At 30.2% G+C, this 27,287-nt stretch overlaps 2 protein-coding genes and 2 long non-coding RNA genes across 7 annotated transcripts in view; 2 read left to right on the forward strand and 2 right to left on the reverse strand.

Moving 5' to 3' along the window:
* Positions 1-1,030: 1,030 nt before the first annotated feature.
* On the reverse strand, positions 1,031-3,134 carry LOC123011895. 2 transcript variants are annotated; one of them, XR_006413172.1, is made up of 4 exons: positions 2,920-3,134; positions 2,764-2,873; positions 2,492-2,709; positions 1,031-1,208 (listed from the first exon to the last, which is right to left on the reverse strand). It is a non-coding gene; the product is annotated as an uncharacterized LOC123011895 (long non-coding RNA). The 2 variants fall into 2 exon arrangements; XR_006413171.1 differs by having other exon boundaries at positions 1,031-1,226.
* On the forward strand, positions 2,622-5,137 carry LOC123011891 (4-coumarate--CoA ligase 1-like). The gene is made up of 6 exons (XM_044409595.1): positions 2,622-2,658; positions 3,054-3,446; positions 3,501-3,708; positions 3,751-4,739; positions 4,786-4,951; positions 4,995-5,137. Exons 2-6 carry the CDS (start codon positions 3,333-3,335, stop codon positions 5,102-5,104), a joined length of 1,587 nt encoding a protein of 528 aa, XP_044265530.1. The 5' UTR covers positions 2,622-2,658; positions 3,054-3,332; the 3' UTR covers positions 5,105-5,137.
* Positions 3,245-27,287, reverse strand: part of LOC123011894 — a 26,887-nt gene continuing 2,844 nt past the window's right edge. Inside the window, exons 2-3 of one of the 3 annotated variants that reach the window (XR_006413170.1) lie at positions 3,803-4,214; positions 3,245-3,755 (exon numbers count right to left, since the gene is read on the reverse strand). This is a non-coding gene — a long non-coding RNA (uncharacterized LOC123011894). Of the gene's footprint in view, positions 4,215-13,097; positions 13,115-27,287 lie in introns of all 3 variants that reach the window. The other 2 variants (XR_006413169.1, XR_006413168.1) reach the window with 2 other exon arrangements.
* Positions 6,614-27,287, forward strand: part of LOC123011890 — a 42,302-nt gene continuing 21,628 nt past the window's right edge. The window contains exons 1-3 of the mRNA XM_044409594.1: positions 6,614-6,799; positions 18,024-18,172; positions 21,018-21,167. Coding sequence (XP_044265529.1) covers positions 18,052-18,172; positions 21,018-21,167 — 271 coding nt within the window. The 5' untranslated portion in view covers positions 6,614-6,799; positions 18,024-18,051. The remainder of the gene's footprint in view (positions 6,800-18,023; positions 18,173-21,017; positions 21,168-27,287) is intronic.

The following is a 27,287-nucleotide window of genomic DNA, read 5'->3' on the forward strand; positions in this document are numbered from 1 at the left end:
TATTTTATAATTCGTCAATTAGTTTTTCCAAAAAATAAATAGTTTAAACAAAAAACGTTTGGTTCCATACTTTTTATTTACCTGGTATAATTATTATCCAGTGGTAAAATATGGAGACTCAAATTAAGAGAAATTGTATGATGAGGGAAAATGGCTTATTTGTCGGCTTCTTTGGTGTTAGTGTTAAATAATATAAATGTTAATACAAAAAGTTGTTTTACTTGTCTTTTTAGCTAAAAACAATATCAAAGTTTGCATAATTTTTGAAATTTTGAAAAATTAAACACCTGTAAAATCACATCTAAATACTAGCTCAATCAACAAATAAATCGTAAAAAGCATAGTCGAGAAAAAAATTTTTGACTTTAGGGCTGTTAAAAAATTGAGCAGGTGGCGGGGAGGCACCAAGAAGGTGGGTGTCCTTTTATGCTTTTTCATATCACAAAAAGTAAGTGTTACAAAAAAATAATAAAGCTTAAAGCATAAAATTAAAGCTCATAAAATTTCCTACAACATAGTCTTTGCGTTTTTTTTGTATCTCAAATAGTTTTCAAAATATTTGCTAACAAATATCGCACTTTATTTGCAAATTACACTAAAAAAATATTAATGAATTAACGTAAGGATTATTGTAAAAGTTGTAAGCATTGTGATTGGGCTGTTTAAGGTCGGCCATTATAATAATGTAAAAAACCAATCACGATAGATTTTTGTATTCATTCAAAAAATTTAGTACACTGATGTGATTGGTCCGTTTTAAGTCGGCCATTATAATAAACGTGAGAAAGCCAATCACTTTAGACTTTCGATTAATTCAAAAATAGTGTGCAATCATTCATAAAAATAATTGCAATTTAATGAAAATCTCGAAAATCTTGTGGCGTGTGCATTTCTTGGTTAGGAATTAAAACGTTAACAGAAATAGGACCCATTGTGCTTACACAAACACAACATAAATCCGAAAGTAAAAAATTTACTTAAAATTTGAGTAATTTTCATGCAAGAAGCACATAACCTCACTTACTTTTTGGGACCACTTGCGAAGACTGTTTTCCAACATTCCGATACGTCATGATGCCTCCACCACTTTTGACACGAGACATAACCCCAATTTTCGAGGCAATAAACGTCTTTCATTATTGAACCGTTTTCGATGCGTGTAACGATTGAAGGGAGTTTCCAACTAACCAGAGAAGCTACCCATCAGTCTGTTTCATATCTATTAACTATTACACTAGGTGCAAGGTATGCATGTACACCCGGGGAAAAAACTATTCACAAATCTAACTTTGTACTCGGGCTGCGCTTTGTTGCAATAGCGTTTCAGACTAACTAGTTAGAGAGCAGGTAATATGTCGAAAAACCCTTATTTAGGAAGTTGGTCCGGACCCGAAAAATGTCTTTTTGTGAAAATTACTTCAATGAGCATAGATTATAACGTATACATTAAATTGTGATTATAATTAACAAGCTTGCTCAAATTATCAAATTACAAATAAATTAATTTATTTAAAAAATGTATTTTGCAAGTATACAGTATGTTCCCGGATTAAGTTTACAAGAGGAAAAAAATTTTTACCTTTGATTTTACGCCAAAACTGCAAAGGAAAAACATTTTTAGCTTGACTTGACTTTTAAGGTTCTTTATCTTCAGCTTTCAAAAATCAAGATTGTAGAACTAGTTTTAAATGCCAGAATTTTTTAATAAACTGTGAATTTTGCCAATTTTTATCAAGTTATTTCTTTATAATCAAAATTCTGAACTTAATAATACATTTTATAATAACCAGTCAAAAGGAAACAAATTTTTACCTGTAATTTTACGCCAAAAAAGCAAAGGAAATACTTTTTTTATATATTTATATAGGCTGCGCCAGAACTCGCGCCCCAGAGAAAAATGCTATATAAGGTAAGACACCAGGAACATGGAAAAAATAATAAAAAAAATTTATCAATAAAAATTTCGAAGTTATGAGGGCTTCAAGTTTGCACTTTGACTATCCATTTCTGTTGGAAAAATAATTTTCCAAGATTTTTTGCTATTCCTAGGCTATTAAAAGAGGAAACAAGGAAGCTGTATCCTAAATTGTAACTCTTTTCAATGTTATTTGTGGCTTTTATTGACAAAATTTTTGTCCCTTTACTAAGTAATTGTAAAAAAACATATACAAGATCATCAGTATCATTAAATAGATATAAAAAAATGTCAAAAAATAAATGTCAAAATTTTTTGAACATTTTTTTCATGTTCTTGGTATCTTACCTACTTGAAAATTCTCTCTGGGGCGCACCCAGTATAGTGTGACGTGATAGAAAAATTTAACAATTATTTTTGTTTAATTAAAGGTAAGTTAACATAAAAATAATAATTCGATTAAAGGTACATATTACCTGCTCCTCAACGTTAGTCGGAAACACTATTGCAACAAAGCGCAGTATGAGCAGAAAATTAGACTGGTGAATAGTTTTTTCCCCGGGTGTACCTACTTACAAGAAATTTAAAAAAATCTTAGAGGACTTTAAGGCACCAAAACCTCTCCAAGGGAGAAGTTCGTTTTTAGCCAATTGAGCAACATTGCTAGAAATGGACAATCTGACGTTCTACCTCGCACATACATAGGGCCGCCTTCAGAATATCCTCTTATTTGAGACGTTTAGGTAACAAACGTGCTAAATATGCATTTTCTCTAGACTTCCTTTTACACATACCTACATAAAAAAATATTTAAAAAAAATTAGAATTAATTGTAATTATATAATTACACAAAAAAATTATAAGCTTTTTGTCCATTTTTTTGGCGGGAAACCATAAAACGGTAACTTATTTATGGTGTTCTCCTGCATCCCACTCCCGGGGGAGACTTTTAATAGCTCTGAGGTCAAAAATTCATTAATTGGTACCTACATAAAATAGCTTACTTTTTTCCATAAAATTCTTCATGATGTTAGAATTTATTCTATTAATAATAATCGACTTGATCAATATCATGTTACAAGAAACACGCTGTTAGATTTTCGTTTTATTGTTTTTTTTTAATACGAATTTATTTCAGCAACCAATTCAGTAAAAATAATTACAATACATAATTTCATTGGTTAATTTTGAAATAATAATAAAACTGTGTCGAATCGTACTAAACAATTAAATCTTAATTACGAAATAATCTTAGAAGAATAAAAAATAATATCGTTAAACATGCAATTATAAACGATATTTAATTAGAATAAAATAATAACTCAATAATTGTTTGAAATCATATATTAAAAATTTTAATTAAAAAAGAGTAAAGAATTCAAATCAAATTTAGTTGTGTGGTGGCTATTTTGAAATCATGTCTGGGCTAATTCAAGTTGGACCCTCTGATGTAATAAATCTACCTTCCAAAGCCATTGGTGTAATTTTTCATGACAGACTGAAAAAGTGGAATTCGGGGAAAACACTATTGGTATTTATTTTTTTCCTACAACTTATAGTATGTTACTCATACCAAAAAAATTAGACCGACACTGCAACTGGCGAAGTTGTGAATTATGGAACCTTTTCCAAACTCTCAATAAAACTGGCTCAAGAGCTTCAAAACATCGGAATAAAACAGGGAGACGTGTTAACTATAATATCACAAAATCATTGGAAATACTTACTGACACTAATCGCTGGATTTTATGTTGGAGCAAAAGTAAATCTCCTAAATCATGACTACACTTCAGGTAGATCCAAATAAAAAATTTCTCTTTTAATTAACTTTTCAGGAGAACTAAAACATATCATGTCGACGTGTCAACCAAAAGTGGTATTTTCTACCCATAAGTCTTTGCAAACTCTTCTCGAATTAAAAAACGAAGATTTTTTCCCCTCAAAAATATATATTTATGATGCCCCAACTTCCGACTATGGTGTCAATTTTAATAACCTTATTGAGAACGCAAATGACAGTGAAAATTTTTGTCCTGTTGAAGCAAATCTGGACGACGTTGCTTTAATTTTGACATCTTCAGGCACCACCGGATTTCCAAAATGCGTCCAATTAACCCATGCCAACCTACGCTACACCATGACTTTCATGGCAGACCCAAACTTGATAGATTTTAATGAAAACGAGTCCACTATTGCCTTTTTGCCATTTTTTCACATTTTTGGTTTCGGCGTCGGAGCTGGGTGTGTTCTCCTAGGAGTCGAATTTGTGATTCTTGAGAAATTCGTTCCTGACTTGTTCCTAAAAACGATTCAGGATTACAAAATTACCAAACTTTTCGGAGTTCCCCCAGTTTTTCATTTTTTGATCAAAAGTCCCATGGTGCAAGACTACGATATTTCTTCAATGAGAGATGTTTTATGTGGAGCTTCAGTTCTTAGTAAAGAAATAGAAGAAATGGTGGTGAAAAAATTAAATGTGGTGTCGGTGCGGCAAGGTTATGGCATGACTGAAGCTTCGGGTGCTATTACTCTGATTCCAAAAAATGTCAAAAAATATGGCTCTTTGGGAAAACCTGCTACTGGTGTTTTGATTAAAGTTTGCCACACTGAAACTGGTGAGGTACTTCCCGCGAATTCTGTAGGAGAGATAAGATTTAAGAGTGACGGAGAAATGAAGGGGTATTTGGGAAGTGATGAGGAAACTAAACAAGCCTTTGACGGAGAAGGATTTATGAAAACTGGTGATTTGGGGTATTATGATGACGATGGTTTTTTTTACATAGTAGGAAGATTAAAAGAGATAATAAAATATAAAGGATTTCAGGTATTGTAGAAGATATTGTTCATTTATAACAAATGTATTTTTTTAGGTTTCTCCAGCTGAGTTAGAAAATATTTTATTGCAACATCCAGACGTTAAAGATGTTGGTGTTGTTGGCAAGCCTGATGACCGAGCAGGGGAAGTACCCGTTGCTCTAGTTGTAAAACAAGAAGATAAAAATGTTACAGAAGAAGAACTTGTGCAACATGTTGAAAGTAAAATATTAAAAATAAAAATCATTATATTATTCCCTGCTAGAAAATGTTTCAGTCCAAAAACGGCTTTATGGAGGAGTTAAATTTGTCGAAGAAATTCCCAAAAATTCGAGTGGTAAAGTACTACGTCCCAAATTGAAGGAATTATTGTAATAATACATTCAAAATAAAATATTTCTGTCTAATAATGAGTATATTACATTATTTTAAAAATAGCATTATTTTAATTATGTAGAATTTACTGATTTGCAATATTGTTGAATCAATATCCAGAAATTTGCAACTGAGATAAAAATAAAAAAGACTGTATAAAAATAAATTGTTGTATTGTTGGTCGCAGACTTAAATAATAACAATATGAATCTATAAAACGACTTTTTTACGGACTATTTTGTCATTTCAGAAACAATAATTAATTAAACCTGGAATAAAATCTACTTCTATTAAATTAAGCCTTGAGAAATACAAGAATAAAAAAGATAGATACCTATATGTATGAGAAATGTTAAATTTTTTACTTTCTGACTCTATATTAGCTTTTAGAATCTCAGGCTACTCTGATCGGATAGGTATTTAATTAAAGACACTGCAGTAAAAAGTCTTGTTTCCCTTGGGGTCAAGTAGAAAACTCTCCTACACATAAAATAGTCAACAGATGTTTAACACTGAAATATTTCGAAAACAAAAATGCTGACCACATTTCCATTAAAAATTATACTTATTTATTTATTAAAACCATAATCGTAAATAATACCTATCGTGTTTAAAGAAGGAAAGAAGTTATGGTAATTTGCGAAAGGAAGAAAGGTACAAACAACATCCATACTGGTAATTTTTTAACCACTGTGTATTGATTTATTGCCTTTTATATATGCCAGAATTAACACTTCCGTTAGCTATATGGAGACACTATTGCAAATTTTGAAAAAAAAAAAACATTAATAAAAGGATTTGCACAAAAAGTAGTTTCATAAATCTCACTTCCTTTTTTTTAAGAGAATAAAAAGAGTGTTTTAGCAAACTAGGATATATCTTATATTAATGAAGGTTTTGCTATTTTAATTTATGTTGGATGTATTTTTATATTTCAAGTTGAATTTATTTCTCACGTAGTTCTATATAATTTAACACTAAATTCAGACATACTCGTATCTTCAATCTCGAATTCAGGAAAATTCATGAAAGTCTCCAGAATTGTTAAATAATCTTTTTTGCAATTGTCGATTTAAGATCTATTATAAATTGAAAATAACTGGTGAACCACCTTTAAACCAAGTCACATAGAAATCTTGTAAATCCTGAAATATAAATCTGCCCACATTGTAACTAGATCAACTACCACCTTCCAACGGTATTTTAATCAACATATATCAAGATAAGAAATTATAACCCAAAAATGTTAATTTGATAGTTCCGGCCCTCATAAATCACAGCAAGAATCTCCTTCGGAATCTTCTTAATCCAATCACTCCCAACACGCACTATATCAAATCTAATGGCGATAATATTAAAATTAACTTGCGTTAAGAGTTGCAAGAAGTTCAAGTTTGCGACCCCAACCTTCGTTGCGATTTTTCCGATGATCGGTGAAAAAATTGTTCCACCATCTGCGTCAGAAATGAATGAAAGTGTCCTGGTTGCTTCTTGAGTACACCTCTCGTTGGCCAGTTCTCGCATTCTCTTCAGTAGCGGCGGCTGTGCAACTTCTTCGACACTTCCGGAGTGTAAGCGTGCGAAAATACGCGCGATGTCTGAGTACTTTATACTGCGACTTTTGAAAATTTGAAAATAGTGAGTGAAAGTGGCGTGGCTGTTGTAACAGGAAATTTCGGCCCGTTGATGTAAAATGTGAGTCAAAATCATCAGTCGTCAAGTTCATTTTCTTTTGTTTTTAACGTAAATTTTAAAATAGATACATATTTATTACCTAGTGAGTGCTTGCAACAAGAAGGATTAGCTCCTTGTTTGGTTTCTACTTGATTTACAGTAGCATTCTTGAAAATTGTTAAGAAAAAAAAACATTGCTACAACAAGATAAGTGTCATTTTGACATTTCCATTTTACCGTTTATATCAAAATAACAAACGAATGAAGTTTTAATTGAACACTCGGTATTTCTGTTTAAAATCCAAATTGGGTATAGATGGAAATTAGACTTAGTGACAATTGTCTCATTATATTCACTATATCAAAAATTTATAAAAAGTGATTTCCAATAATTTATACTTAGTGTTTTTTTTTGTAATACAATTGCGGACACGCAATTTTGGGCATCAAATTTATGTCAGTTTAAAAAATATAAATTTAAGCCACGCTTTATTGTCATTGTCATTATGAATGACATTTGAAATTAAAATTTGAAAGTTTTAATTGTAATTTATTTTTTGAAGTCGATTTTCTGAAACAATAATTCCAGCAGTACGTATTATTAAACAGTGTTCAAAAAATCACGCACTTCTTTGAAAGGGAGTAATTGGGTGGTCCCCCAAAGTACTGAAAAAATGTTTAAAAAATTCTGTCTGTCAAAAAATTTTGACATTTATTTTTTGACATTTGACATTTTTTTAAGTCTATTCTGATGATCTCGTATATAATTATATATTTAGTAAGAGTACAAACAATACAAACAATAAAAGCCACAAATACCATTAAACAGAGTTACAATTTAGGATACAGCTTCCTTGCTTCCTCTTTTAATAGCCTGTAGCAAAAAAACTTAGAAAATTGTTTTTCCAACAAAATAAATAGAGTCAAAGTGCAAGATTTAAACTCTCATAACTTCGAAATTTTTATAGATATATTTTTATAACATTTTTTCATGTTCCTGGTATCTTACCCTATATGGAATTTTTCTTTGGGGCGCGAGTTTTGCAATTTTGCAAATAACTTGTTTCAATTTGATATTTTCCACTAAAAACTAAAGTAAAAATTTAAATTTAGTAAAAGTACAAAAATTTTGTCAATAAAAGCCACAAATAACATTAAACAGTTACAATTTAGATACAGCTTCCTTGTTTCCTCTTCTAATAGCCTGTAGCAAAAAAATTGGAAAATTATTTTTCCAATAGAAATAGAGTCTTAGTGCAAAATTTAAACTCTCATAATTTCGGAATTTTTAGAGATTAAAAAAAAATTCTTGTTGTCTAGGACACCGCCCGATGACACAGTGTCACGGCTGTGCGCGATTTTTTGAACAGCCTGTATAGTTCAATAAATTATTTTGATTTGTTGTCATTTTTTCTCTAGCTGTCAGGATAAAAATTACGAAAACCGAAAGCGAGATTAGTTGTATATAAGGCACGTTTTACATTTTTGTCAGTCGAATGACAAATCGTCCAAAATTCTATCTCCGCAATTGTACACTCATAGAACCATAAATTAAACTTATTAATTATTATATTTCAATTTATATTATATTTCAGCTTATTTATATAAAAATATAAATTTATATTTATTCTTGAAGTATGTTTTACATAGATCGTCGGGAACACCTAATGAATATTTCTTTTATCTCATTTTGAGTATTATAAAATCAATAATTAAAATTATAAAATACAAGATTATAAAACTTATAAGACTTATAAAACTTTAAAGATGTAACTTTTTATTTAATTTATTTATTGGTAAAGAGTGTCGTTAAAACATAAAAAAATATTTTCCAAATTTCCGGGTATTCAACAAAGAATTATTTTAAACAGAAAATAGAAAAAAATGTGCAAAGTAAGCAGAAAGTAAAGAATTCTTTATTTCTACCGTCAAAAAGCTATTTGCATATTGAGCAGGTGTTTAAATTACCACAATAAATTTTTATCCGAATTAACCTCATTTTGATAATATTTCTCACTTTTAAATTATAATGAGATTCCGATAAAAAATTGGTAGCAGATAAAATGTTTTTCGTTTAAATTTTATGTAAATAGTGTATAGAAAATCTCATATAATATAAAAAATTTAACTCAGAATTAAATTAACTCGACCTAACTTGGCATTTACTTTAGACAGGAATCCCTCAGTTATTTTTAAGCAAGATAATTATATTAAATTGTTTCAGATACAAAACTGAATTTAAAAGTATCTAAAAACAGTCAAAACTTTCGAACTTAAATTTCACTTTGATCAAAAATTGACAATAAATAAATTTTTAGACATTTTATTCTTATTTGAAAAATAAAAACCAGTTTAGCAATTTGGTACAATTTAGTGCACGAAATAAATAAGATTCCAATATGAAATTTTTATTTTGATTTTTTGGTTTATTTGATGAAATGTCTTGTTCTACGTTATAAAAGCATAGATATTAATCGGACACGAATGCAGACGCTGCATTTTAAAAACATAATAAATAGATATAAAGTAAACTGACTAAAAGTAAAAATAATTGTTAAAAGTTAAAAATAAAGTTTACTTAAAAAATACTCCTAATAAAAATACCTAATTTTAATAAACTTAACTTAACTAACAAATATAAAAATTAAAGAAAAATATAAAAGGATCGATATCCTCACTTTGAAAGTATCCTTTACTTCTCGGTTGATGCGATTTGTTTCTATTTGTGTAAACGAAAATTGGTGTATTAATTTAATTAATATATAATTAAATAGTCACAATTATACAAAAATAAAGAAAGTAAAACAAGAATATTCATTCAGGATTATTATAATATTAAAACGAAAAAAGTGTTCTACTAAATTTCCACTCCGTATAATTATATACTCGTACAATCACATAAAAATATAGAAATTTCAATTCCCAAATGCTAAGAAATTGGAATCAATTAACAGATTATACTCTTCTAAACCCTCAAGATCTAATATGGAATCAGCATGTCGTAACTACAAAGCAAAAATCTGTTATCTCATCATCAGTACCGAAAAAATTAGCATCTCTTACGCATTCAAATTCAAATTAATTACATAATATGTAACGTTTCGAACAATAAGCCCGCTTAATCCATTTATGCTCAAGAACTATCAAAAATCATTTTCCAACAACCACTAGAAAAGTCAAGAGTTTTTCGTGACTATTGATTCAAGTACCGATTCCACAAACATTGCATACTCTATTAATAAATCAACGAGCACCTGAGCAATGAATAGGCACACGCCATGGTAATTGAGAGGTCACTCAAGAAAGTGCATTGTGTTATTGATCATGCAAACTAATTATGCACACAGCGTCACTTGTTACACAATTGAATTGAATAACAAGTTAAAAAAAACTAAATGGTACGATTTAGATGCGTTGAAAGGAATCTAGGTACCACCTGGTGGCCCATTTCAGACACGTCGGGCAGTTTTATGGGTTTTTTCCATAAAAGGTTAAATTTTGAACCCTTTTGTCAGATATGGCAATTTTACGCCGTTTTGACTGCAGGAATGCCGATGGTATGGCAAAAACGGGGGACCATTTCATTGACTGTGACGGTTCATTACCTCCGTCATTGCAAATTTATTCGGATTTACTTTTTCAGCAGAAGCTGTAATTTTTTCACATGATTTTGTTTGATCAATATTTTCTCCTCTACTTCCTGACAAAATGCGCGTTTTTTCTCACCTGTGAGAAATCAGGACGGCGTGAAAGTCGTATTGTATCGATATGATTTGTAATGCACTTTTTCCAAGGAAGTTACATATTTTTTCCGGCGTTACATTGATAATTAAAGATAAACACTGAAAGTGAACCTGACTGTATTGTCTTAATTAATTAATAACAAAAGATTGATTTGTACAGTAGCTAGACTCCATTAATAATTTAAAGAAAGTTTCCAATTAGACGACCTTGTAGCAACTCAATAAACAATCACGTGAACTTATAAACACGGGTGTTCTACAATCCGATACCCATGTAAGTCGTGGCTTTTTCCCAAGAAGAACATCGCTGGAAATCTTGAGAAAACTCACATAGTTTATTAATTAAAATTATTTATTTCCATCCACACGTGTGTAAAAAGTAAAAATTGTGAAATTATACAAGATGTTACTTATCATTTTCAAAGGGGAAATGTTAATTATATAAATTAATCGAAGACGACTTTATTTCATACATCCGAAGAAAGCTTCACTTTCATTGGAAAGTCTGGACAAGTTGACAAATTAAAATTTATTTATTCATCATAATTACTGCAGGCAACGAAAGATCGTGACGATTTAATTGATTTGGAAAAAACTAACTTCAAAAAACATTTTGTGAGAGGTAAAATACCCTACTTTAATTTGGATAGCTTTATTTGAAAACAAACTATTCCAAACTATTCCATTTGATTTTTGTAATGTTTTTATCTTAAAAATACTCCTTCTTTTTAGAAAAATACTAATGTTTGAGTTGGCAATATTGATTTTATTTTGAAGGTACCTAGATCTTGTTTCATTATACAGGGTCCGCCAGAACTCGCGACCCAGAGAAAATTTTCAAGTAAGGTAAGATACCAGGAACATGGAAAAAATGTTTAAAAAATTCTATCTGTCAAAAAATTTTGACTTTTATTTTTTGACATTTGACATTTTTTAAAATCTATTTAATGATACTGATGATCTTGTATATGTTTTTTTACAATTATTTAGTAAAGGGACAAAAATTTTGCCCATAAAAGCCACAATAACATTGAACAGAGTTACAATTTAGGATACAGCTTCCTTGTTTCCTCTTTTAATAGCCTACTGCAAAAAAAACTTGGAAAATTATTTTTCCAACAGAAATAAATAGTCAAAGTGCAAACTTTAAACCCTCATAACTTCGAAAATTTTATAGATAAAATTTTTTTAACATTTTTTCCATGTTCCTGGTATCTTACCTTATATGACATTTTCCTCTGGGGCGCGAGTTCTGGCTCACCCTGTAGATATACTATAATAATATTTGTAAGCAACACCAAGTCCGGTTGCAGTGTTGCAAAAAGCCGAATTCCCTTAATTGTTTTGCCAACTCAAACAGAAACAGCCAAAGTTCATCATCCTGTACTTAGCCAAGATTTTTAACAAATAAACAAAATCAATTTTTCTTCATTAATGATGATGAGTACTAACAAAAATTTTTTGCAACACTATTACCTTATATTGTTTCTATGGTGCATTTAAGCTTACCTCTTATGTTAAAATACGCTTCATCTATAACAAAAAACGTCTATAAAATACGCTGATGGATATTTTTTGTCAATTTTGAAATTATAATAATTTGTGAATTTGATAAAATTTCTGATTCAATAATAGTGTTGCATAAAATCATGAAGACAACACGAGTTTTATACTTTAAAAATCTCAGTCTATTAAATTCTCGATTTTTAAACTGTCTATTAAACTCTAGTTGTCTCTAGCTATAAAACCTCAGGCATTCGTTAATTTATCTCTAAAAAAAATAAACAAATAAACCGCGAACTGAAAGTCAAAAAAACTTTTAATGTTTATAAACAATTTCTTTTAAATGAAACCCAAATTTTTAATAGTTTAGAAGTTTACAAAGAAATCATATTAGGTTGCCATTTGAAAAATTACCATTTTTGGGTGGCAAATTTGAATAATTAATTTAAATTAAGATAAATTCTGAATGCTCTTAAGCATTAAGCTATTAATTAACTGTAATCCAATTGGAAAAAAATTAACGGTTTCACCAGAAAAAAATAATTAACACTTTTGTAAAAAACGAATGGAAAAGTAGAGAATTTTTAAAATTGCCTTTAATACACACTAATGTAATCCATTCAATTTAAATATCAAAAAAACATGATAACCTACTTTAGTAAAGTAAGGACTTTCGCAATTCTCATTTGGCCCATAGATGCTTATCATAAATGACTTTAATTTGCGAATAATGCGAATTAAAGTAACAAACAATTTGACCAACTTATAATAACGCAACAGTGTGGGATTTTAGAACAAAATTATTTCGTTACGAAAAAATCATTACAATTTACTATGACTAGTATGACTATTTAGTGATCTAAAATCGGAATACATTCAAAATGTTAAGATTGAAATAAGAATCTTTTGTCCTTTACGTCCTTGACCACTACCCTTTTTTCACCCATTGACGCTTTTCCAAGGAATCACAGCGTGAAGTCTACGCTTGAAAACTAACATCAGAATCGCCATCTTATTATGGCATCAGTCTCCGTTTGCCATCTGTTGTCTCCATAGTGTACGGAGTCACTCACCCTTGTCCTTGTCCTTCCTGCAAAAAGCACCACTTTATCAACAGTTAATTGCGATCATCAGCGATTCGTCTATAACAACTTTATTGATATTTTAATGGATAAATCGATCAATTACCTGCAAGAAACGAGCAAAATGATACCGTTTAATAGCCAATGCGTACTCTTTTCTCACAATGTTGAGCTAAACGCCGGCGATAAATCCCTATAATTCCGATATAATTTGATATAAAGGCGTGTTGACAAGTTAACGAGGTCTCGGGAAGAGGAAAAGTATTATCTTTTTCAGTTGTAGATGTGCTGAAATATGCGTGAAAATTTCGTAAAGCCAGGGCCGTAACCAGGGTTTTTTTTCGGGGGGAGGGTGGGGGGTTCTTGTTGGTCCATGAAAATGAAATTAAAAAGCAAAAATCTCTAAGTACACGTTTTTATTTTAAATTGAAATAAGAGATCCATAAAAAAATACAAATTAACTCACAAAAGTAATAGAAAATAAAATAAATTTTAATACTTTTTATTGTTACAAATTTAAACAGGAGATGAATATTCATTTTTAAAACAAAAATTTTCTATGAACATACAGGGTGAATATAAAGTATGGAACCAAGCGGTTTTATTTTTAATCATTTGCCTCCAGAAAATAATAATTAATATAAATTAGAGTAATATAAAAAATGTGATCGTAATTTCAGAACGAAATTTTGTTTTGTTTTTGAGTTATGCGATTTTTTTTTGTCAAAATTGCAATTTATGTGAAAAAAATTTTTTGAAAAAATTAAATATAAAGTAGATAGTTGTAATCCTTAGAGTATAGCTTTTATGAGAAAAATGATTGTATAGTGGGTTGCCATTTCGAAAAATTTTATTCTTGTTAAATCATCACATTTTTATTGTACTTTATCACTCATCAATTGGTTTTTAAAAAAAATAAATACCTAGTTTAAGCAAAAAACGTTTGGTTCCATACTTTTTATTCACTTGGTATATCGAAAAATGCTTCGCAAGGGGTGCGTCTTTTAATAGTTTTTTTTTCAATATTTCCAAATTCATTTTAGAAAAAAATTCAAATTTTGCTACAGATGATAATTTTTATACACCTAAACAAGTACAAAAATGAAATGTTAAAATTTTTAATTAGGGGCTTCCTAAACTAGATGGGATTAGGGTAAAAATTTATTGTAACTATTTTGCCTGTGGTTTCTTGCAACTTTCAGCAACAAAATTTCATAGTTTTTCATAAAAAAAGGTCTTTTGTGTTTTTCCGATACAATTTACGGATTTTTAGTAATAATCGGTTTAAAAATTTATGTTACAGACCATAAAGGGCATAAATATTAAAAATTAATTAATTTGTTTTACCGTTTAGGACGCCCCTGATTTTCTTATTTTGGTATTTGTTTAGGTGTACATATAAAGGGATCAAATTTTATCTATTCTGAAATATTAGGAAAAACCCTTTAAAAAACGTACCTTTTTTGTGTGTAGATCCCTTTCATAGCATTTTTCGAAACACATTTGTCTTAAAATTAAATATTCTATCAACTCTTTAAATTTGTACCTAACAATAAAAATGAAACACTGTATAATTAACACATGAAAAATTAATTCACAAGAATTTAAAATTAACTCACTAAAATAACAAAAAAAAACTAAATTTTTAACACTTATAACATTATATAACAAAGTGCTCAGCATTTCGTGGGGGGTTTGAACCCCCTTGTGTACGGCCCTGCGTAAAGCACTGACCTGCAAAAATGTCCAGCCATCTGTCCGGTCCAACAAAGCCCGAACGGTATATCAAACAATACTTTAGCAATAATTGCTTATCTGAGAGTTCGTTTTTCGCATTTGTTGCCATATGGCGTCAAGATATCGTCCCATAGGCCGATCTGGCCAAGATCATTAATCCGCAGCTCGTAAATCTTGTTATTGCAGACCGTTAAAAGTACCATGAAATATTGAACATGTGTTTTTTTATACAAACATTCCTATATTTGCCATATGCCGGAACGTGCACCAAACAAACGTGACGCCTCTAAGATTTTACCCATGTTACGTCGCATCACCATTGTTCAAATTGCATTCAATGCAAACGAAAGTGTTTTCCTGTGAATATGTCACACGTTAAAGTTTTAAATTCGGACCAAGGAAGTGAACAATGCCCAAAGAGGAAAGCAGTCAATGGGGACCCACTTTGATTAATTAGCACGGAAATTTATTATTGCTTCATTATTATTTTATAGGCCGGCGTTGAAAGTGGAAAAATTGAGATCAATAAGACGAGCATTGTTGTTTAGAAAGATTTAGAAACTGAAATAAATGTCAAAACTCATGGCTTTTGATTCATTATAATCGAAATTATAATAAATCAAGAGATAAAACACTAATTGCAGCTGCTTAATTAATTATTAAAATTAAATTCAAATGAGACGTAACGGTTTTAATAAATTACAAATTGATTCACTATATTTTAAAATTAGATCTATTGATTGAGCATTTTAGAAAAACATTATTATTGGCAAAGAAACACAACTATTTTAAAACTAATGGTTTCTAATTGTGAAAAATAATCATTTCGGTTAACTGAAAGTTTTTTAAATATTTTTCTGAGAGACAAACTTTATTTAATGTTTATTTTAACAAAGACGCTGAAAAATAATCAAAAATCATGAGATCTTTTGCCATCAATATTTTACAAAATTTTCTGAATTTTTAGGAAACAAAAATTTTCAATAATAATAACAATACAAAGATGCGGAGGCGAAGTCTAGCTTGAAGCTATTCAACTTAATCTCAAAAGAAAATTAATAGAAAAGTTTAACATAAAAATAAAAATAATTACTATAAACAATATAAAATTTAAATAAAAATAAATTCGGAAGTTACTTAATAACTAAAAGTAAAGAAAGAAATCATTGCCAGTCTCTAAAAACAAAAAGAAAAAACAAGAAAGAATTCTTAAAGAAGAAAAGAAAAAAAAAACAAAAATTGAACAAAAATAAATTCTTTTGCATTTATTTTTAACATCAGTTATCCAACTTAGATGAACAAAGTTAATTATTCCAAAGCAAGTTCTTAATTTGACTCTTGAACGTAAACACTGAATTTCCAGAATTAAAGATTTCGATGTATTTGTTATACAGTGCGCCAGAACTCGCGCCCCAGAGAAAAATGCCATATAAGGTAAGATACCAGGAACATGGAAAAAATTTTACAAAAATTTTATCTATAAAAATTTCGAAGTTATGAGAGTTTAAAGTTTGCACTTTGACACTATTTATTTCTGTTAGAGTAATAACTTTCCAAGTTTTTTTTGCTACACGCTATTAGAAGGGAAAACAAGTAAGTTGTATCCTAAATTGTAACTCCGTTCAATGTTATTTCTGGCTTTTATTGGCAAAATTTTTGTACCTTTATTAAATAATTGTAAAAAAACAATATGTCAAATGTCAAAAAATAAATGTCAAAATTTTTTGACAGATAGAATTTTTTAAACATTTTTTCCATGTTCCTGATATCTTACCTTACTTGAAATTTTTCTCTGGGGCGCGAGTTCAGGCCCACCCTGTATGTTTGAATTACGGTATAAGTGAATGATCTTTGATACAATGCGGTACGAAACTGTGGCATCGACAATTATTTAAATTACGAAGGTTGGTTTTGACGGTAAGAATGCTTTTTCTAGAATGAAATTCTAACTGTACACAAACTAGGTATAAGTACTATATGTCAAATTCAGGACAAATGATAGGTAAAAAGAAAACTTGCCGACTTTCCTCTAAAATAAAAATTTTCTCCATTGAAGCTCTAAAAAATGTGCCATTATCGTCGTATTTTTTGTAATAAATTTCTCTAATATTGTTGAATTTTACTTTCACAATATGGGTATAAAAACTCAATTAAGAGATTCTATTAGGTAAAAAAAAAAGAAAAGTTGTTGTCATTATTTTCTACATATAGCAAAGAAAAAAGTAACAATCCATCCAAGTTTATTAGAATGTTAAAGATGAATTACTGGTAATAAAAAATTACCTGCAACAGCAGCAAACTTATCAAATAGCTTGACACCACATTTGCATGTAAATAAATATCTTCATGTTGGCAAGCAAACAAATTGTTCAACTGTTCACACATCCCGAGTAGTACTTTACAATCATTGATAAATATATTTCAAGTTTGTTTACAATTTATTATTCTATCATCATATTTCTTGGTTGAGAGCCCACCTAGTAGAGAATTTCAAAATCACTTTAAAAAATCAGGTTAGAGTAGAATCCGATTTGCTTTCTCCCTAAACAGAGTGAAAAAAATCATGAATAATAAAACTGTGACCAAAGAACTCATAAGAATTTAACAGAAGCAAAGTAAAGTTTATTAGTCTGCTAATGCTCAAGTCACTTTTATGTCTCTATTAGAAATTGTTAATTTATGAGTAATAAATTAAGAAATGAAGTGCATCGAAAAATTAACGTTCTCTAGAGTTTAAGAGTCCGGATTACCCGGATTCGGTCTGGTGTTTATCAAGTTGTTAATTAAATTTTTCTTTACACACACGTAGCGGAAAAATGTGATTTATAAAGTTTGAGCAACAAAACTTTTACTGTATTGTAATACAAAATTCCTGGCATTACATCGTCAAATCTGATTTCGACATGACTTGTGTAATTATTATCATTTAGGAAAATACACTAGACTACAAAGCCACTCTTTCGGTACTTATATAAGACATTTCTCATCAACAGTGCTAAATAATTGTAACGTTACAATATTTGATAGTCAGATCAGTTTCATGGGAACTCTTTCTCCAATGCTATTATCTTGTCAAATTCGTTTCACCTCAACCTCTTTCCGCTTCCATCAATCACCCAAATTCCTGTAAAAATTAATTAATTGTTTATAAATTAGGGTTTTGCTCTGCTTTGATTTCAGATACAATGGTTGTGAGAACGGATCACTTATGGAGGTAGCTGGTTTCTTGTTCTTGATGCTACCATGCCTGGTATACACGATGGGAGGAATGACGGATGTTAGTCTAAGGATCACCAGGCAGAACAAAGGGGACGTCTTCACCCCAGAAGGTACAAAATGGAAGAGTTTATGTTTCTTTTAGCACTGAAGATATATACTATATGTTTCGATTAAACCCCACATTAGAAGTACATATTAGGAGTTCTAACAATTATACCGAGTGCGGCATCCCTTACGCCCAGAAAGAAAATCCCCACTTCTAATTAAATAAAATTGTTGAATTTTTTCACACTTACCTGGGCATTAGTAAGGTACATTCTCTAATTTTTTGGTAATTTTTCATTTACAAACAAAGCCAAAAAAAATAAAAGGTAATTTTCTCCCATAAAGTTTAATTCTAATTTTTATACTAACTTTCGCAGATTCACTTAGAACAATTGTTTACAAAATCAGAAAAAAAATACCAATTAGATTTTGAATTAAACGCAATTTTCCATCTTAACTTTGAAAATCATTTTTATTTATGACCTGCTTCTTGTGCCATCGTAAATTTAGGTGACAATGGGGAACTGCAATTGGGGTAAGATTCCAAGGTTTACAACAAAAAGAGCGGTCGGCTACCAGTAAATAATTCTTTTGTTGGCAAATTATACCATTTTGTCATAAATCACGGGTCTGGTTTGTGTTTAAATAAGAAAAAACGATTATTTGGATAACCAAGTCAAAATTTGAAATTGTGATATCAAAGTTTGATGCGCTAACAGGTACAGAATCATTTAGTGTAGATAGGTAGGATATAGGTAAATTAACAGAAAGTATTCATAAAACACACAAAACTATTACGGACTCATTTATTATCAAAAAAAATTAGAAAAATTCTCAAATTATAACCTATCAATAATTAGTTAGGTATATGAAATATCGCCAGTTTCAAATAATAATTAGAAGTAACCGATGCCGCACCCGGTATTTAGGTATTTAAAATTAGGTTAGGTCCTGCTCAATAAAAATATTTACAAGATGGCGGCACTTCCACTTATACCGGAAGTGAGTATCATCGTCGTTGTTTTAAATAGAAAGCTGTTTTTTATTGTGTTTTTGGATTATTCAAGTGATTTGGCGAGAGTTTTCATCAGCCTTCCCTATATCTAAGTTTAACCTTTTACGAAATACTAAGACTTTTTGAATTTTTTTGAATTCAAAAAAATAGATGATTCCAAAAATAGATAACTTTACCATTGTTTGTTATTTTATAAATGATATTTGAGCATATGAAATAGAAAGGTTAGATCTATCTTTTGGTGCAAAAATAATTACCAAATCTCCAAAATTTAACATTACGTTTGGGAAACTTTAATTCCTTTAACTCAATTTTTGTAAATAAAACGCCCAAATTTTTTCTTTATTAAATGGAGGAGAATTTAATGCTTCGATCTGTATTTATTTCCTTTATTATTGTTTATTAGTTTTCAAGTTATAGTAACTTTTTTTATATTGCGAGAAATTCATTAGCCAAAGCTAGTTTAGCATAGCTTAGTTAATTAGTTCTCAAATAACACACTAAAGAAAAGATATGACCTTTCTCTTTCATATGCCCAACCATGATTTCAAAAAAAAAATTAAAAATGGTAGTGTCATCGATTTTTGAATGGAAATCCAAAAAAACTCAAAAAGTCCAAATATTTCGAAAACGGTTATACTTAGAAGCTGATGAAAACTCTCGTAAAATCACTTGAGTAATACAAAAATGCAATAAAAGGCATAGCTTTCTATTTAAAATAACAAAATTTTAGACAAATGTCATAATTAGAACTCCCAATACTTCTAATGTGGGGTTTAGCGGAAACAGCCTGTATATTTTTAAGAAATCAACTCAAAAAAAACTTATTAATAATAAAAAATCGCAACAAAGACACAAAAATTAATAATGACAAGTTGTTATAATTATTTCAGTTTAAAGACATCTTTATCGTAACATCAATAAATTTGAGAAGAACCAATGTTTAAAATCCATAGTTCACTTTTATTTACCCAGTACACAAAAGCAATATAATTTTTTGTTTTGTATTCGTTAGTTTAACGGGTTTCTTGTTACTAAAACGTATAAAATTTGGAGTTTCAAAAGACTCAAAAATAAAAACTTAAGTATTTCAATTGTATGTGAAAATAAAATTAAAACTATAATATTAAAATAACTCTTAACATTTCAAAATACATGTAAAATTATAATACAGGCCCCAAAGAAAAATTTCAAGTGAGATAAGATACCAGGAACATGGAAAAAATGTTTAAAAAATTCTATCCGTCAAAAAATTTTGACAATTATTTTTTGACATTCGACATTTTTTTATGTCTATTTAATGATACTGATGATCTTGTATATGTTTTTTTACAATTATTTAGTAAAGGTACCAAAATTTTCCATAAAAGCGACAAATAACATTGAACAGAGTTACAATTTAGGATAGAGCGTCCTTGTTACCTCTTATAATAGTCTGTAGCAACAAAATTTGGAAAATTATTTTTCCAACAGAAATAAATAGAAACAAAGTGCGAAGTTTAAACTCTCATAACTTCGAAATTTTGGTAGATAAATTTTTTTTACCATTTTTCCATGTTCCTGGTATCTTACTTTATATGGCATTTTTTTCTGGAGCGCAAGTTCTGGCGCTCCCAGTATGTTTAACCCTTCAAAACCTACATATTTTTGTTGAGCAATATGGAACGCTGTTTATAATATTTTTTGTGATAAAAAAATCTTATAGAAAATCGAAATCTAAAAAAATAAAACAAAAAGTTTATCTTGGTCAGTTTCTATTCGAAAAGTTGCATTCAAAAGTACTGAAGCAAATTTTAATAACTAAAACAACACGAGCAATTATTATAGTTACACATGTATCTCAAGAAATAAATAGTTTCAAGCTCTAAAAAACACAAATTATTCTCTTGTTGTAGATGTGAAATCATGCACTCCCGAAACTTGCGTGGGTTTGAGCAGTGGCACAGCTTCAGCCCCTTCATACAGCAACCCATGCACCTGCCAATGTCACCCTCATTTACCCGCTTTCAGAGAAGACCTACGAATATGCGTGGACGATATTCATGGTAAGTTTTGCACAATGCCTCGGCATAATTATGCGCTAGACTTTACGATACATAATAACGAATTGCAATTAGGATTCATTTAATTCAGTTATTTCTTTAGAGAAAATTCATTTATACAGAACGACCGTTGCAAGAGAAGAATGCACCAGACTAACGAGAGAAATAATTGTTTAATGGGCGTATTTTACGGCCTGTAGTTTAGACAATCCGTGGGGAATTCAAACAGTTTTTGTGACATAGCGGCCGCACCTAGTGCGAAAATTTTTCCAGTGACTGGGGAATTATTAAACTTTTACAACAGTTATCCACTGTAAACAAAAAATATCATAATTATGAACTATTTGAAGAGATATAAAAAAGCTTTCTCGAGATATAAATTCACGCTCCTCTAACAACGCGATATATTTTTTAAAATTCAAGATATCCTCTCCAGATTTGTGACGGTTATTGTCATATCATCTGCAACAAATCCGGAATGGTAAAGCTCCAAAGATGCATAAAAACGCAGGAAGTGTCGGATTGAGAATCTGTGGAATTTGGATTGATGGTGATGTTCTAATTCTTGTAAACCGTACGAAACGTGTTTGAATGTCGGATTTCATATCCTTCCAATTATTATATTCTGTCGCAATCCGCTTGGCACAAGACATCATTAAGTCTGACTGATTGTTGGTAAAAGTTTGCAAAACGTGTTGAAACTTCAAAGCCACGTCAATTGTCATAAAATTTGATTAAAAATCTTGGAGTTGAATGTATCATATTTTATTAAAATTTTTTAAACGCTTTCTTTATTCTTGGGTAGACATATATCAAAAGTCCCCGAAGGTGAGGGGCGAGCTCGAGGAGGGGGAGGAGGCTAAAGGTGTCTTTTTTTGTTTTTTTGCTTATATCTCGGAAATTATTACTCCTAACGGTTTTTGCCTGCTTCTTAAAATTAAAGCCTACAAAATTTCCTATAAAAATGATCGTTTGCATTTTTGCTGTAGGACTAACTGTAAACGAGTTATAGGGCTGACAAAAAACATCATTTAAAAAAAAATGTGCTTTAACCGCATTTAAAACGGAATTAATCTTGTGATTTGAAAAAACTCAAAGCAAATTGAATTTATTGGGTGCAACATTTCATTAGAAAGTCTTCCGAGTCGTCCTCATATGCTGCATCTTCGTCTTCAACTTAAACATTGAAAACCTAATTACAGTCTTGTTCAGTACAATATTAATACATAGATGATTTAATATCGATGATTTGAATAAAGCTTACAGTAAATTGAATGTATTGGATCCAACAGTTTATTAGAGGTGCCACGAGGGTCTATCAAGTCTTCCGAGTCATCCTTATATGCTGAACTAGCATTTGCTTGCGACTTTGTCCACGTGTATTTCTGATATAAAATGGGAAAAAGCCCGTTCACAAAACCATTCCATAGGCTTAGGTACTCTATAATGCTAGATATATAATTACCTATGTTATGTATAGGACTCAGTTATAGTAGTCTCGTTCTTCGCATGGGCTATGTTTATGAATAAATATTAAATGTTGATTTTCATAAAGTGTCGTCTCAGTGTACTTCTGCACTCTCAAAATTCGAAATTTCATGTTTCTAATTTTGTTTTTAAGCGTTTAAACTCTAATTTATTTCATTAAAATTTGAAAAGTGCACTTCTATGCTTTCTAAGGATCATATTTTCTAAATATAATGTTTTTATATCCCTTTAAATGTGTACACCGTTTTATTCTCTTAAAAACTAATTTTAGAAAAATCTGATTTTAGTGCCCCTTTACACCTCTAAAGAATTTTATGTTTATTTCTTTGTTTAAACATTTGCACCCCATTTAACCCCCTTACAGATTGATTCTCTCTTTCATCCAAAATTTTTATTTATATCTACGTTTAAATGTTTACACCCGAGTCACCTTTCAGGCAGACCAGCTTACTTGGAGAACGCTCTACACATATAAATACTTACCACATACTAATGAAATGTGTTTCAAAGGATTTTTAATGCAATTTTATGTAGACTCCAAACTTGAGAAGCCTACGGTTAGTCCTACGACAAAAATGAATAGGACCATTTTTGTAGGAAATTTTGATGCAGAAATAGACTTCTACAGAAAATTCTGCACAAATTACATAAACGATGAGTTTGTATTTATGACCCTCGTGACTCCCCCCTTCCTTTAATGAAGTATTGGACCCAATAAATTCAATTTACTGTCAGTTTTTTCAAATCACAAGATTAATTCTGTTTTAAATGCGGATAAAGCACATTTTTTTAAATGATGTTTCTTGTCTGCCCTATAACTCGCTTACGGTTAGTCCTACAACAAAAATTCAAAGGACCATTTTTGTAGGAAATTTTGTAAGCTTCAATTTTGATAAGAAGATAAAAACCAATAGGAGTGATAATTTCCGAGATATAAGCAACAAATCAAAAAAAGACACCTTTAACCCCCTCCCCCTCCTCGAGCTCGCCCCCCACCATCGGAGACTTTTGATATACCAGGTGAATAAAAAGTATGGAACCAAACGTTTTTTCCTTAAACTATTTATTTTTTGAAAAAACTAATTGATGAGTGATAAAGTACTATAAAAATGTGATGATTTAACAAGAATAAAATTTTTCGAAATTTCCTTTTGTTTTTGAGTTCTACAAAAAAAATAATTTTTTTGAATGGCAACCCACTATAAAATCATTTTTCTCATAAAAGCTATACTCTAAGGATTACAACTATCTGCTTTATATTTATTTTTTTCAAAAAAAATTTTTCACATAAATTGCAATTTTGACAAAAAAAAATCGCATAACTCAAAAACAAAACAAAATTGCGTTCGGAAAATACGATCACATTTTTTATATTACTTTAATTTATATTAATTATTATTTTCTGGAGGCAAATGATTAAAAATAAAACCGCTTGGTTCCATACTTTATATTGACCCTGTATGTCTACCCAAGTGTAAAGAAAGCGTTTAAAAAAATTCCAACTCTCTAGGATTTTTTTCCACCGATTTGTGTAATTTGACTAATCAAATAAATGGTCCAAATGTGTGTATAAGTTTTCGAGGTATTTTTCCCATGGTTGTTAAAAAATCTCCCCAAGTTGGTATGCTGCTGTTTCAAAGGACAAATCCATTCCCATGTCCTTTTTTGCCCGTTCATCTGTGTAATAGCCACTAGTTAGTTTCTTGTGGTTGGTTATAAAATGTCCTCGATGTGAAAAATGATCGCATATGTCTTCACGTCTATTCGGAAGCAGTTACACGGTTTGTGTTTGCAGACGCGACCAAACGATGAGAATCGTAAATATGCAAGTTACCCATCTGTTGGAGTTGTAAGTGATTAGTCGCGGTTCATTACGACTGTTAAGGTTGTGACAACCTGTTCAATAAAAATACTGATAATTTCATTATACGTCGATTCCGTTAAACGGCAGCATTATGACGATCTTGTCCCAGAGGTTATCACAATTGCTGACAACTTTGAAGAGGTAATTTGTTTGCAATGTGTGGGCCGGCAAAACCGGAAGACATTCCTGGAGATTTTTGCCACTCTCCTCAAATAGAAAAAGCTTGCTTGAAGTCAAAATTATTGGACACAAAAGTCATTTCGGTAACTCACTGAAATATAATATCAGGAAGAAGAGACACTCTCACACTTCACACTTAAGCGACAATACTAACTACCTGCCATTAAAACTAAAGATAAGTTTCCTTAATAAAAGTCGTTTCATAGACAGAACCATCCATCGAATCAATTAACCGAATCAGGAATACCAATAAAACTCACCACGTTAGTCCAACTGTAAATTCTGTAGCTTCTCAAGACAACACATTTGAATATAATGCCAATCGTGAGCGTACATAATTGAAACTAATTTTTCCGGAGCTTCTTAGTAATCATCTACTCTTCCGGTTCTGTGTGAAACAATATTCGTAGGGGATGAATAATAAGCCAACAGTTTTTGTAAGTATTGAACAAGTGCGTGACACGACGTTTTAATGGCATCCAACAACTTGAGAATACCACAAGAATATCCATTTTTAGAAGCTGTAAGATCGATTGAGATTGTGGTAACAAGGATTCGTAGAATTACAGACGTCACTGGACGGAAAATGGTCGAGCTTGACATGTTTTAATTTTTACAAAGAACGGAAGAAAAGCGGAAACCGTTGTGGCAATTATAGGGAATTTTTCCAGAAATAAATGTCTGTATTGATTAGTGTTTACTCAAAAAGCTTGTTATTTTAAGGTTTGTCTGCTATTTTTGTACCAAAGCTTCACTAGCAGTCTCCACAAACATGTTTTAAATGAAAACAAGTTAATACCTTAATGTCTAAATTCAAGATTATTGGAATACTAAAGTCATAAACTCTTTATGTGTTTTTTTATATTTTTGATTCTTTCACAATTTTTCCAGATGTAAATATACATAAATTTTTATTTGTTCAGTAGAGACACCTCAATTCGCGTTACCCTTGATAGCATCCATCATTGAATTTTGTTTTAATTAATTAATTAATTTATTGGTATTTATACAAATTGTCATTAGATAAGGTAATTTTTTTCTTCTCATCATTAAAGTCATCATCGTTAAAAAAGTTGTAATTTGTAAATTACATTTAAAAAGAGAATGCATTTCAACATTAACATTCTTGAAGGAAGAATTCCTTGAGAGATCTATTTAGATAACTCTCTGAGTACTATGAAAAAAACATTTATTTCTAAGGGATTAGAAGCGAAACGTCCAGAATAAGATTAGGTGCACACTTTTATCTAAAATTTTGTGATTCGCATCTTTAGATAATAATAAAATATTTAACAATAAAGGTAATAAATAACTTTCTTAACTGTTTTCTGCCTTCCTTACAATAATATCAAGTACATACATTGTGAGTCTTAGACGCATAAACTTAGGGAATGAAAGATTATGATCAATAATAAGTAAAAAAAAAAAACAAGTTAAACAACTCTTTTTTATTTTTGTCGAATATCAATAAAAATACCACTTAACTCCACCAAAATAAAGAAAATCGCATCACTTAGCTATTGACAAGCATGGCGTGGTGTCATCAGCGCAAATTATCTAAAATTTTAAAGTCTAATGGTGTTTTTAACACGATATATCTTGGTAACTAAGAAATTTTTATTAGAAATTTTTTTTCACTGTTAGTTAGTTATTTGGCATAACCTATCACACCCTGAATTATGCGTATAAGTTAACTAACCCTACAGGGGCTGATCCAGATATTAATTTTGGGGGGGAGCTTTCTAAAATTTTTTAAAATGATGAGTGTTAGGTGTAAGATGAAACCTTTACTTTGGTATATGTATACAATGAGCGGCAAAATTATGGAATAATCTTATTTATTAAAACTGAAAATGTTTTCTTTTGGCAAAAATGCTCGAAGTCAATTTTTTTTTAAGTACAAAATTTTCTACTTGATTTAAAATTGTATCTTTGTTTTTGTTTTATTGATGCTATTTCAATTTATGGATGATTTTTTTTTTAAACTTTATGTACTTAATGCATAATATTTTGGTGATGTCATTTCGACAACTAAAGGATTTATTGAATTCGCTAAAAAAAAATTGGGGATTTTCTTTTAAAAATTGTCGATGACGTCATTACTCAAAAACCAAAAAGTGTAAAATTTCAAATCAAGTTGAAAAGTAAAGGTAAAGTTCATTATTCAAACAGACACGAATTTAATTTAATTAGATACTTAAGATATGGCCCAGAAAAATTTACAATTGATGATTTCTTTTTAAATTAGTATGAGAAAAATCACAGGGGTTAACCGGTGCGTCATCTGACGTTTCTCCTCACCACGTTTACATCGCGATGACAAAACGTCAATTTTTTTGACGTTAGGTTCAATATCTACGAGTAAGAAGTTGTTTATTGATAAAAGTGTTGCTTTGTACGATTCTTTGCAAAGGCATTTAAAATTTAATGTAATAGATTGGAAATGACGTTCTACATGCAGTGTTTCCAATGTTTTTGGATGTCGTATCTAAAACTCGAAATTTTTAGTGTACATCAGTATAAAACCGATTTTCTAAAGAATAGTGGGTAAGTTGAGAAGAAAACGGATGCAAAATCGGTATTTCATAAAT

The sequence above is a fragment of the Tribolium madens genome, unplaced genomic scaffold, assembly GCF_015345945.1.
Source record: "Tribolium madens isolate multiple individuals breed KSU strain unplaced genomic scaffold, Tmad_KSU_1.1 Scaffold_91;HRSCAF=231;Tcas5.2_LG7, whole genome shotgun sequence".
Lineage (NCBI taxonomy): Eukaryota > Metazoa > Arthropoda > Insecta > Coleoptera > Tenebrionidae > Tribolium > Tribolium madens.

Coding starts and splice junctions, on each gene's coding strand:
- LOC123011891 (XM_044409595.1), top strand. CDS start 3,333: ATGTCTGGGCTAATTCAAGTTGGACCCTCTGATGTAATAAATCTACCT. Junction 3,447..3,500: donor ATTCGGGGAAAACACTATTG/GTATTTATTTTT, acceptor CAAAAAAATTAG/ACCGACACTGCAACTGGCGA. Junction 3,709..3,750: donor AAATCATGACTACACTTCAG/GTAGATCCAAAT, acceptor TTAACTTTTCAG/GAGAACTAAAACATATCATG.